Source organism: Ictalurus punctatus, chromosome 26 (genome assembly GCF_001660625.3).
Source record: "Ictalurus punctatus breed USDA103 chromosome 26, Coco_2.0, whole genome shotgun sequence".
NCBI classification, from domain to species: Eukaryota; Metazoa; Chordata; class Actinopteri; order Siluriformes; family Ictaluridae; genus Ictalurus; species Ictalurus punctatus.
This window is the reverse complement of record NC_030441.2, coordinates 8,158,538-8,171,458: the sequence shown is the minus strand read 5'-3', so window position 1 is coordinate 8,171,458 and position 12,921 is coordinate 8,158,538. Positions and strand designations below refer to the sequence as shown.

At 41.4% G+C, this 12,921-nt stretch overlaps 2 protein-coding genes across 2 annotated transcripts; one reads left to right on the top strand and one right to left on the bottom strand.

Annotated features, from left to right (window-relative positions):
- Nucleotides 1-184: 184 nt before the first annotated feature.
- creg1 (cellular repressor of E1A-stimulated genes 1) lies at nucleotides 185-7,695 on the bottom strand. Its single transcript, NM_001200948.1, is given in 4 exon segments — nucleotides 185-656; nucleotides 1,536-1,731; nucleotides 4,740-4,859; nucleotides 7,382-7,695. Coding segments are annotated over 3 exon segments (585 nt in total). The 5' UTR covers nucleotides 7,658-7,695; the 3' UTR covers nucleotides 185-656; nucleotides 1,536-1,542.
- Nucleotides 7,696-9,075: 1,380 nt separating this feature from the next.
- On the top strand, nucleotides 9,076-9,964 carry LOC108258592 (late histone H2A.2.2). The gene is made up of 2 exons (XM_017457310.3): nucleotides 9,076-9,330; nucleotides 9,460-9,964. The coding sequence occupies exon 2, from the start codon at nucleotides 9,471-9,473 to the stop codon at nucleotides 9,891-9,893; it is 423 nt and encodes a 140-aa protein (XP_017312799.1). The 5' UTR covers nucleotides 9,076-9,330; nucleotides 9,460-9,470; the 3' UTR covers nucleotides 9,894-9,964.
- The last annotated feature ends 2,957 nt before the right edge of the window (nucleotides 9,965-12,921 follow it).

The window sequence follows — 12,921 nt, the reverse complement described above, 5'->3', positions numbered from 1 at the left end:
GCTCGCTCCTTTGTTCTTGACTTTGCTTTTGTAGAGTTTTTACGAAGCACCTTGGCACATGAGTAACGCGAAACAGAGACAGACAAAATGGCATCTCATTGACTAAAAGCACCATAATGGAGGCAAAGAAAAGGGGACGGGGGGTGGGGGGTGCGTGTTGTGTTAAATAAGCAACACCCTGTGGCTTGTTGGAAGCAGTTAAGCTTTATTTCATTGCATGGGCTTTTTCACACGTCACGCTTTCACACTTTTACAAAATTACACAACATTAGCGTCAGCAAGAAGACCTGCTACTGAATGAAACCTTATTCTTTACCCCGTGTAATGTACACACTGACAATTGTGCAAAGTGCAACAAAAAGTGATCATAAATCATTTCAGACGAAAGATCACCCACCTCGATGAGGATTAAATCATCACAATTATAGCCCTTCTTCGTTAAAAAGCCTTTCGCAATCGTTTCTGAAGCAGGACTGCACCGCACAGCATGATTTACAATGAAAAGCATAGATCAAAAATGATCTCATCAAAAATACTATCTTTGCAAAGTGCCACAAAATCAACTAGGTATACTGCGTACAAGTGAAACTGGGATTTCTGAAAAAAATCCATTCGTTTGATGGAATCCTCATCATCCAGGCCGCTGTCAACACCTCCTGCGACAATTTAGGACAGAAAAATGTTTTTTTGGTTAAAAAAAAAAGAAAAATCTCAAATAATAACAAATGTCGATTTGTTAAACTGTTTTGTTTACGAAGACTTTGACATACTTTAAGTTGATGGAGAGATTTATATAAATAAATATATGTATGTGTGTGTGTGTATATATATATATATATATATATATATATATATATATATATATATATATATATATATATATATATATATATATATATATATATATATCTCACACACACTACAATTGCAGTGTGACGAAAACTATGTAACAGTACGTTAATTTGTCATATTGTACAAAAACGTAATTTGACATACGGTGTCAAGAAACCTTTAGTAGTCTTCTAACTGATATAATCACACTACTTTTACAAAATCTTGTTTTTACCCCTTCGTTTAAGTGTGAGCCCCTAAGATAAGCAGTGACTATAAATAAATATAAAGCGGTACCAGCTACGGTTTCTAATGTTAGACTAATTTAAAGGGGCGCTGAATGTGGTGTTCTCATAGATAGCTTTTCACAGGACGGGGGGTCTCTGAAAGTTTTGGGTTGAAACGCCGTGAACACGACGTACATACTTTGCATAGAACACTGTTAGTGTATTGTAAATTCCACAGGGTATTAATTATCAAAGAAATTACAATTGAATTTAATATTGAAACGTTTTTGTTACGCAAGACGCATTGGTTATTAAAAAAAAAAAAAAAAAAAAAAAAAAGGTTTTTAATGATTCCCTTAGTACTCGAAAACTCTAAACTTGTTAAAGTATAAAAATCATGGTTCTGTCAACCCTTCAAGTCTGCAGCGATTCAGCTTTTCGCTGGTCTGAAAGCAGAAAATTACACGCATCACTCACAGAGGCTTCAAAATGGTGTAGCTTTGTAGTAGTCGTCAGGCGACACCATCTTCACCCCTCCGAAGTAGTCCAACACCCAAACCTGGCTCACTGCCATCTTAGCAAAGAACCAGTTGTGGTCAACAGGCCAGTCGATCATCTCAGGATGCCTGCTGAACAGCACCTTCTTCGCAAATTCAGCTTCTGTACCATTCACCTAAAATGTAGGATTCATTCACAGATTTCACTGCCATGATTTCAGCAGCTTTAACGAACATTGTTCATACAGTGTCAACTGTACACGTAATCACGGTGTACAGTGGCGCTGCAGTGATGCTGACGCCATCTAAGACCACATGACAACGTGTCTCCTAATACTCTACTGCCAACAAGTCTAGTCCTTCTTGTTATACTTCACACAGGAAGGAATGTATTGAAGCAAAGCTATTTCAGACATTTACCCTTGCTGTGACCTTGATCACATATACCGAGTGGTGGAAGCATGAAAACATACGAAAGAAGACAATCATGTAAAAAGTGCAAGGCGATAAGAAGTGCAGCTGTGTACAGACAGGGACTATGTTTACGATGTTTATATGCGTACAGGCATGGGAATATTCCTGTATACATGGTTGTTGTAAGTATGCCTGAATTACCATTCCGAAATACGTAGTCTACAGCTCGGCATCTGTTAGCACCCACAATTCCTTGCGAACTGAGCATGCACGTATATCTCCTTTCAGTGGATTTTCTGAATAAGGTGTTTACATGCAACAAATTACCAATCAGAATATTGTCTTAATCGGAATAAGGAACTCTGATTGCGGCATTTACGCGACTCGGTACTAATTAGAATATCGCCAAATTCAGATTAATACTGAAATATTGATGTGCATGTAAAGCGTGTAGCCAGTGTATGTAGCATGTAGCCAAAGAGGTTACGAGTACAGAACACTTGGCACCCTCGTAACATCTGAACGTATCTGTGCACGGATTTGCACAGAAACCAACGTGGCCTCTTTCAGATCCTCAAAACGTACACATTCAGTTTTACAGATTAAGTGATGTGTGTGAGATTCCTAATAAAATGGAAATAAGTTTAATTGCCACACACCCAGGGGTCTCAATAATCAAAGCATGCATAGAAGAACTTCTATAAACAAATAAATAACCACCATAGCTGAATGGATAATGAAGAACAAGATGTTGGAATGGCCAGGTCGGGCAGTGGTGGCTCAGTGGTTAAAGGCTCTGGGTTACTGATCAGAAGGTCAGGAGTTCAAGACCCAGCACTGCCAAACTACCACTGTTGGGCCCTTGGGCAAGGCCCTCAGTTGCTCAGTTGTATAAATGAGATAAATGTAAGTCGCTCTGGATAAGGGTTAGGGTTAGGATAAGGGCGTCTGCCAAATGCTGTTAATGTAAATGTAATGTAAAGTCCAAGTCCAGACCTCAACCCCAATGAGATGCTGTGGATGGATCTTAAGAGAGCTGTGGATAAATTAATGCCATCAAACACCAATGACCTGAAGCTCTTTAATGTTGTAAATACATTTTCACACAGGCCCAGTTGGTATTGGGTAACTTCTTTGCTTCAATATATAACATTATAATTTATACACTGTGTTTTTTTTGTTTACTCAAGTCGCCTTTGTTTTAATTTCCCAAACAATTTTGTATGAGATGTACACAAAAACAGAAGATCTTATCACTAGGAGTTCTTGAATACACATGGTCAGGAGTGTGCGGAAATACACGCACGTCCTTACGCATAAGCAGAACTTGATCAGTCATATTTTATGCGTAGAGATGCGCGTATGCTTGGTTTGTGCACAAAAATATGCGTACACACAGTTGATAAATGAGACCCCTGGCTCCTAAACACATGCAGTGTTTTACATACACATGCGGTCATACCATCTATACCACTACACCACTGTTACCATTTCAGTGTTAGTATTTGATGTCGGCTGCACTGCAGTTTGGTTTCCTGTACTGCATGAGGGAGTGCTGCTCCAGTGCAGGATATTCACATGGAAATTCCTAGGTGGTGTCTATTAGATTTGACCCCATTTTTTCCTCCCAAAATTTGGTCACATGCCAATTCCCATCTACCAGCCAGCCCTTGGCTATCACGGGGCAGCTACCAAACAGGAAAGGTGAAAGCCAACACATGCTGTGAGACACCAAATTCAGTCATCTGCCCTCTTCCACATTCATGAGCTCACAGATGGCCGTGATTGGCTAGTATAGCATGGCTGTGACTGACAGGGGTGAGAGAGTACGCCATCCCTCCCAGCCAGAGACTATGGCCAATTTTGCTTTGGTGGCTGTAGCATGGTCGGGATTCGAACTTGTGATCTCAGGACATAGGTGCTGTCTTGTTTTATTAGGTTATAACATAAATGTCATCGTTTATACACTATATGGCCAAAAGTTTGTGAACACCTGACCATCACACTCATGCGTGGTTTTTGAACTTCCTATTCCATATTTATTCCCCATTCGCTGTTATAATAACCTCCACTCTTCTGGGAAGGCTTTGCACTAGATCTTGGCTGTGGGGATGTGTGCTCATCCAGCCACAAGAGTTTTATTGATGTCTGGGGTGCAGACGGTGTTCCAGTTCATCCCAAAGGTGTTCAGTGGGGTCGAGGTCAGGGCTCTGTGCAGGACACTCGAGTTCTTCTACACCAACTTTGGCAACCCATGTCTTCATTGAGCTCACTTTGTGCACAGTGAAATTGTAATGCTACAGCATTACACCTGTGTGCTTCAAACTTTATGGCAACGGATTGTGGAGAACCACATCTGTGTGATGGTCAGGTCTCCACATACTTCTAATAATATCGTGTGTGTCTAGCTATGAAATAAGCCAGCGGTTAAACAAACCAAGGAAGCCTACTACAAGAGGTATGGCTGTCAGTGATGTATTAATGCAGCAAATGCACCAAACTGGTGTATGCAATAACCGCTTAAAGAAAATAAGAACTTAAATATCTGCATAAACAGTGCTAGTACAGGCAATACATATAAAATATACAATGACTATTTGAAATCAATATGGTATGCAAGAATGATTTTAAATTTGGAAGTGTGGAAGTGTGTCACATCAGACTGTATAACCTAACCTAACCTGACCAGTCAGGGCGAGGCTGTGCCTGAATACTGAGCTTATGGTCAGGGTTGTTTCCTAACTGTGCATGTGTGCTTGTGTTTTCTTACCTCCTGTACAGAGCCAGACAGGATAATGTGGGCACACAGGGGGCTCTGGGGGTCGTAACCTTTGTGCTTGCAGAAACGTGTCTGAGCGAGAGATACAGACAAGGAGGCCTGTGGATTCACCTGTGGAACAAACACCGTAACAGCTGATCATCACAGCCATGTCCAGTTTTCATGTCACTGTGTCATTCACACTCACTCTCTCTCTCTTATATATATATATATATATATATATATATATATATATATATGACAGTTGTGCCCAAAAGTTTGTATACCCCTTGCAGAATCTGTTAACTCTGAATACTGTTAACAAAATAAGATGGATGATAAAAATCCCATATTTTTTTATTTAGTTCTGTCCTGAATAAACTATTTCACATAACAGATGTTCACATATAGTCCACAAGACAAGATAATAACTGAATTTATAAAAAAAAATAAAATTACCCCGTTCAAAAGTTAACATAAAAACATTTTCTTAATTATAAAACTTGAAAATAAAAACTTGATTATTAACAGTGTGTGTCGTTACCTGGATGATCAGAGACTGTGTTTATGTTTTGTGAGAGTTCTTCACGAGTCCCTTGTTTGTCCTGAGCAGTTAAACTGCCCACTGTTCTTCAGAAAAACCCTCCAGGTCCTGCACATTCTTTACTTTTCCAGCATCTTCTGCATATTTGACCGGTTTCCAACAGCGGCTATATGATGTTCAGATCCATCTTTTCACACTGAGGACTGAGTGACTCGTACACGACTATTACAAAAGGTGCAAACATTCACTGATGCTCCAGAAGGCAACACGGTACATTAAGAGTCAGGGGGGTGTAAACTTTTGAACAGGCTGATCGGTGTAAATTCTTTATTTTGTCTTCTGGGAGACGTGCAACTATCTTACTTAGCGTCTTGATGTGCAGTACTACATGAAAAAACAGATCTTTAAACAAAATACAAACAATTTACACTGATCGTCCTGTTCAAAAGTTTACACCCCCCTGGCTCTTAATGTACCAGTACTAAATAAAAAACAACATGGGATTTTTATCATCCGTCTTATTTTGTTAATAGTATTAAGATTTTGCAGATTCCGCAAGGGGTATGCAAACTTTTGGGCACAACTGTGTTTTTTATATACATATAAAATTTTAATTAAAGCATTTTAACCACCAAATTAAATATATGATGACATGTCTATGATAACTGCAATACATAAGTTAACATTATTTGACACACTTCAAGGGAAGTTATCACATGCTGGCAGCATTCTGGGTTTTGGGCAGTGCAGATAATAAAAATCACTAACGAGCAGCGGGTCGGTGAGAAACTGCTGTGTCACCGCCTTCAGCTGACTCGCGTACTTAAGTGACTGGAATTTTCATGGCGTTAAATGGGTGCGATTATTTTTGCTGAGTAAATGTTGTCACATCCTCCATTACAGACCAGTTCCCCATCAGCTAAAGAGACCGCTGCAAAACAAAACCCATCTGTACTGCTGACAGATCGAAATATACGGTCACGGGGAAAAAGAAAGTACGCCCTCCTAATATTCCATGTTTTTATCTATCAGGGCCTAGGTAACAATTGTGTGGTTCTCACCAGCTTCTATAAACGAACAACCTCAGGTGACAACGACAACAACAACAACAAAAGTCATTTTCCCCCGGAAAATAGTAAACCAACATTTAGAAACCAAGTAGAATAAAATAAGTACACCCTTCTTACTTTCACAGTCATTAAGAGAGGGATTAGCAGCCAGGTGTTACTAATGAAATACACAAAATTAATTCGTCAAGTGTGTCTACCTCTCTAAAAGCAGAATTTTGGCAGTTTGGTGTTTTGGAGCACTTAGGTGTGTTTCTACATCATGCCTAGAAGAAAGGACATCAGCCATGTCCTCAGAGAAACAACTAGGAAGGGTTATAAGGCCACCTCCAAACAATTTGAAACTCACCGTTGTACAGTGAGAACGATTGTTTACAAATAGAGAGCCTTCAAGACAGTTCCCAGGAGTGGGTGTCCCAGAAATTCAGCCCACTGTCAGACCGTTCCATGCTCAGAGATATAAAGAAAACGCCAAGAGACGTTAAAAGGTTTATGTTCATGACAGCACAATCAGAAAAAGGCCGTATGGCTTTCATAGAAGGGTCGCTAGGAAACAGCCATTTCTCTCCAAAAAAGAAAATGGCAGCACGACTTAGGTTTGCAAACCAAAAAAAAGTTGTGCTATGATATCCTTTGGACCGATGAGACCCAGCTGGAGATGTCCGGTCATCATGCACAGCACCGTGTGTGGTGAAAACCACAAACACCTCCTACCAAATTCTGATATACACCTGTGTACCTGTTATATGGTGTCCAGTTCCCTTTGGAGTCTGGATCCTCTCAGTGTTTCTTCCTCATGTCTCCTCTCAGGGAGATTATCCATGTCACGATCACCTCTGGATTTCTCATCAGTAATCTAAATCCACCTCTGGATTTCTCATCAGTAATCTAAACCCACCTCTGGATTTCTCATCAGTAATCTAAACCCACCTCTGGATTTCTCTGAGACATTGGAACTGGTTTGAACTAGTATCTTCACACTGAACCTTGACCTACTGAACATTTCTTACAGCTGAAAAGGTGTGTGCGGTGTGTTTTCTCACCTGCAGATCCTGCACGGAGATCTCCAGGTGTGTGAGGTACATGTAGGGGGTGCCGGTGCCGTTGCCCAGCGCTCCGTCGCTGATGGAGAAGGTGTTGGAGAACGGCTGCCCCTTCACGGGCTCGTGCGTGGAGATGGTGGCCATGGAGGCCCAGTCGCACTTGTTAACGACGAACCGCGCCATTCGCGCTACTTCCTCATGCGGAGGGATTTTCACCTCATTCCCCGATACGGCCATGAAGGCCAAGGAAAGCACCAACACCACCGCGGCGGTCATGTTAACGTCCTTCTAGTCATGTCAACAAACTCCAGCGTGAGCCACAGAGTGGTCATGTGACCACTCAAGCGGTCATGTGACTTAAAAGGCGAGGAAGTTCGAGGTGCGGTAGAGCGCATGCGCGACTACACTCGCCCTTCTGAATCATCATAGGAGTCATCAGTGTTACCTGTGCAACAGTTTGATCTCGAAATGTGTCTTCTGTGATGAAAACAAGCAATCATATCATCCTTTGCGAATATTGGCTATATGAATGATGTCATGAAAGATACAGGGTCAAAATGTATTAATGTAAATATAGAAGACGTGTCTTCTATATAACTAACTAGTCTAGATGCTTAGAGTGCCCTCCAAAAGTATTGGAACAGTAAGGCGAATTCCTTTGCTTTTGCGCATACACAAGACATTTAGGAACAGATAAGTCAGTAAAGTAAAGTAAACACTTATATTTGGTTGCATATCCCCTGCCTGCGATAACGGCATCCAGCCAGTGACAAACTGACATCACCAAACTGTTGCAGTGTTCTTTTGTGATGCTTTTCCATGTTTTTTCTCTTGTTTGCTGGTTTGTTTATTTGTTTGTTTGTGGGGGGGGGGGGGGGGGTTTCTTTCAGTCTCCTCTTCAGGAGGTGAAATGCATACTCGATACTTACGAATCCCCTCGCCCGATAAAGTTCAGTACGTTTACATGGACAACAATAATCCGATATGAACCCGATCAAGACGATACTCTGATTAAGAAACTACCATGTAAACAGCGATTATTGATGACCTTAATCCGACTAAAGCCATACTCGAAGTAATGACGTGTGCCGTTAATCGCTCTATGTTCTATAACACGTAAAACAGGAACATGAATGGAATATTCTAAAAGCAACTCACGTAAACACCTTAATCAGAATGTTGTCTTATTCAGAATACGGTCAACAATTATATTACTGCGGTCCGTGTAAACATAGTCACTGTCTTGCTGCATGGTGAACTTCCTTTCCTCCCAATAAGATTGCAGTTCATCACACCCATATGTGGTTCTTCCCCAAACGGTCACCACACAGTTGTAAACACGCGTTTGTATCGGATGTCATCGTATGCTTTAGCCCTTGCTCCAAAGCGAGCTCCATGGTGTGCCAAGAACTCAAGAGTCCTGCACACAGCCCTGACCTCAACCCCACTGAACACCTTTGGGATGAACTGACTCACCTGACATCAGTGTTTGGCCTCACTGATGCTCTTGTGGATGAATGGGCAAATCTCCACAGCCACACTCACGCTCGAGTGTCCACATACATTTAGCCGTATAGTGTATATACACACCCTACACACTATATGGTTTTACCTGTATGTTTTTTTTTTTTTTTAAATTATTATGAAGGAATCTGCTCTGCTGTTCACTTCATGAAATACAACTGTTGTGAATAATTGTGGATTCATTTTAAATCACTTCTCCCGAGTATGAAAAGATGAGGTTTACGCATCAAATATAGCAATGCATTTCCGGGGGAAATGCTTTGCAGGTCAGCTGTGTTACTAGGGAGGGTTGCATCTTAATTGCACCTGTTATCCTATTGGCTGTTGCGCTCCAGACCAGGTGAAGCTCGTTACACGCTGGCTGTATAAGCAGGTCAGCTCTGCTGGGTGCTGATACACTGTTGGTCCATTGTGGTGTCAGAAGGGTGAGTGTCTCTGAAACGGTTACAGCACTTAATGCAACTTTTTTTTTTTCCTTTCCTTTCTTTCATGTGGTCTCTTATGATGCATTCACTGGTTCTCTGGAAATAAAGTTTGCTCCATTGTCTTGGCAGCTCTAAACATCATGTCTGGTCGTGGGAAGAAAGTGGTGGCTGCTGCTAAGACGAAGTCCTCGATGTCCCGCTCTGCACGTGCTGGGCTTCAGTTTCCGGTTGGTCGCATCGCGCGCCTCCTGAGGAAAGGCAACTATGCAAAGAGGATCGGTTCCGGCGCCGCTGTTTACCTGTCTGCGGTACTGGAGTACCTGTGCGCGGAGGTGCTGGAGCTGTCCGGAAACGCCAGCAGAGACAACAAGAAGCAGCGCATCGCTCCACGCCACATTCAGCTGGCTGTGAGGAACGATGAGGAGCTGAACACGCTGCTGGGCGGAGTCACGATCAGTGAAGGAGGAGTGCTGCCCAACATCCAGGCCCAACTCCTGCCCAAGAAGACCAAAGCACCCCGGGAGGACCACAGCAGCAAGGACGTTCAGTCACAGGAGTTTTAAAAATGTCTCATGTGCACTTGTAATTCTTTTAAAATGTTTCTTTTGATCAATAAACCTGGTTTTAATTTCAATTCTCATTGAATTGTATCCCATACTTGTACCCTAACCCCACCTCCCCCAATGAGTCGGCCGCAGGTTCCTAACCCTGGTCCTGGACTACCACCAGTCCTGCACATTTTAGTATGGTCCCTGCTCAACACCTGCTCCACATCTGCATGCGATGTTGATTAGTTGAACTGTGTGTCGCACTAGCCATTAAAATATGCCAGTGTTGGGAAGCTCCGGTTAAGGCCAGTGACTATCTGTTCTTGATTCAGGAACTATGTTTGAGCGTCAGGACCCAAAAGCAGGTCTGAGTTTTAACTTGGACAAGATTGACCTGTGTGAATTGGCTCCCAGTAAAATTTCGCATTAATTATAAAATACTCTTATTAACCTATAAAGCACTAAATGGTCTCGCGCCACAATATCTAAGCGACCTTTGGGTTTTCTATGATCCGCCACGCCTACTTAGATCAAAAGATACAGGCTATCTGACGGTACCTCGAATAGTGAAGGCTACAGCAGGGGGAAGAGCTTTCTCTTATAGAGCCCCACAGCTATGGAACAGTCTTCCTATTAGTGTTCGGGACTCAGACACAGTCTCAGTGTTTAAGTCTAAGCTTAAAACGTATTTGTTCACTCAAGCCTACCCTGACTAGATTCTGTTCTACTTTCTCCCTCTCTCCTTTCGCCGAGCCCCACACGAATTTATGGAGATACTAGAGATCCAGATCCTTTCTGCCTCTGGATGGAGCTCAAATCTTCTCTAATTCCAGACTGCTGGGACTACGGCTGCTCCTAACGCCATACAGACTTCATATAAATCCATAATGAACTTTTTCACACTATCTGTTGTGACCCAGATGAGGACGGGTTCCCTTCTGAGTCGGGTTCCTCTCAAGGTTTCTTCCTCTTAAAACATCTTAGGGAGTTTTTCCTCGCCACCGTCGCCACTCAGTGGCTTGCTCAGTTGGGATAAATTCACACCTTTAATATCTGTATACCATGTTGATATTTCTGTAAAGCTGCTTTGAGACAATGTCTATTGTAAAAAACGCTATACAAATAAAACTGAATTGAATTGAATTGAATTGAATTGAATGGACCAATGTTTCATGCTCTGAAGCTGACTTCAGAGCATGAAACATTGGTCCATTCACACAGTTCAATTTTGTCCAAGTTAAAACTCGGACCTGCTTTTGGGTCCTGACTCTCATTCAGATTAAATCTAATCCCAAAATGTTCCTAATCTTCAGCAGGAGGCTTGACATGATTCTTCCAAACTGAATAAGCAACTTTAAGTAATGGATAAAATATACAAAGCAATGAGTCTTTATTAATCACATATACATTACAGCACTGTGAAATTTTTTTTATATATATACAATATTCAGAGATGCTTGCAACTTTTCAAAGTCCCTGCAGATTCAAGCCATTCAGCAAAAGCTGCGTTTATTTCTTGTGCTTGAATTCAGTTGAACAATTCAGTGCAATTTCACCAACTCGAGTAGTTTTCGACTAAAACCCTCTCCAAATTGGCTTACAAATTCTGATAAAAGCTGCAGCAAAATAGAACTCCATGAAATCCTGTACAGACTGCTAAACTTTCAGTTGACCTTCGATGGGGATTACATCTGTGGCACACTTTCACACAGGTCTTCACCTGCAGGATGAGAAGCACCGGTGTAGCCTACTTTTTGTGCTTTCTTTTTCATTCCTCACACAAAACACTGTTTTCTAGTAGCAAAGTGTTGCTAAATCTAGTCGCTTTTATGTGTAGATTAAATCATTTTACAGTCATAATTTAAGCCAATAAACACAAATCAGTACCACTGTTTCCAAGAGTGCACCGTAGCAAATTAATTCAATTCAATTCAGTTTTATTTGTATAGCGCTTTTTACAATAGACATTGTCTCAAAGCAGCTTTACAGAAATATCAACACGGTATACAGATATTAAAGGTGCGAATTTATCCCAACTGAGCAAGCCACTGAGTGGCGACGGTGGCGAGGAAAAACTCCCTAAGATGTTTTAAGAGGAAGAAACCTTGAGAGGAACCCGACTCAGAAGGGAACCCATCCTCATCTGGGTAACAACAGATATTGTGAAAGAGTTCATTATGGATTTATATGAAGTCTGTATGGCGTTAGGAGCAGCCGTAGTCCCAGCAGTCTGGAATTAGAGAAGATTTGAGCTCCATCCAGAGGCAGAAAGGATCTGGATCTCTAGTATCTCCATAAATTCGTGTGGGGCTCGGCACACATCGTTCTGACATTTTTCCCTTACTTGTGTGCACAAGTTTAAACATGTTTGTGTCGGATAAACCGGCACAGTGACGCATTTTTGACGGCTAGGCCCGTCGTGATAATTACTTCATCGACTCATTGTACGATACGTGGACATGACCTGGGTATTGTCCATCGTGTTTACGTAAGAATGAATGTCACCATGTCATGTACGGCAGGTAGAGATGGATGCAAATGCAGTTTAAACGTTTTATTTGAGAGGCAGGCGAACAAATCCAACCTCATCCTGTACACACACACACAAGATTAATCAGACGTTTACACACAACATAAACATAATATTACAACTCGCTGCCGCACAAAATAACACAAACGCACATGTGACCCGGAACTTGAGTAAAGTGCTAGGTAGAACGGTGTCACTACGTTCTTTCTGTAACGACGCACTAAAACACGACGAATTCACGATATTGTATCACAGTAGTGTCTCACTGTAATATTTATATCTCAGAAAGTCATGCAGGTCAATCACAACAAGGGCAGTTTTCACATGTTTTAAGTTAATATATAAAATGTGTTATTTGGTTTAATTTTTGCATTTTCTCATCAACTAGAATGTCGATTAATATTCCATGCCAGTAAAACTGACTAAAATGAATAACTATGACGACATTTAAAGGAAGACAAAAACCATGCTATTATATTATCACTATATCGGCGACAATAATATCGCTTATCG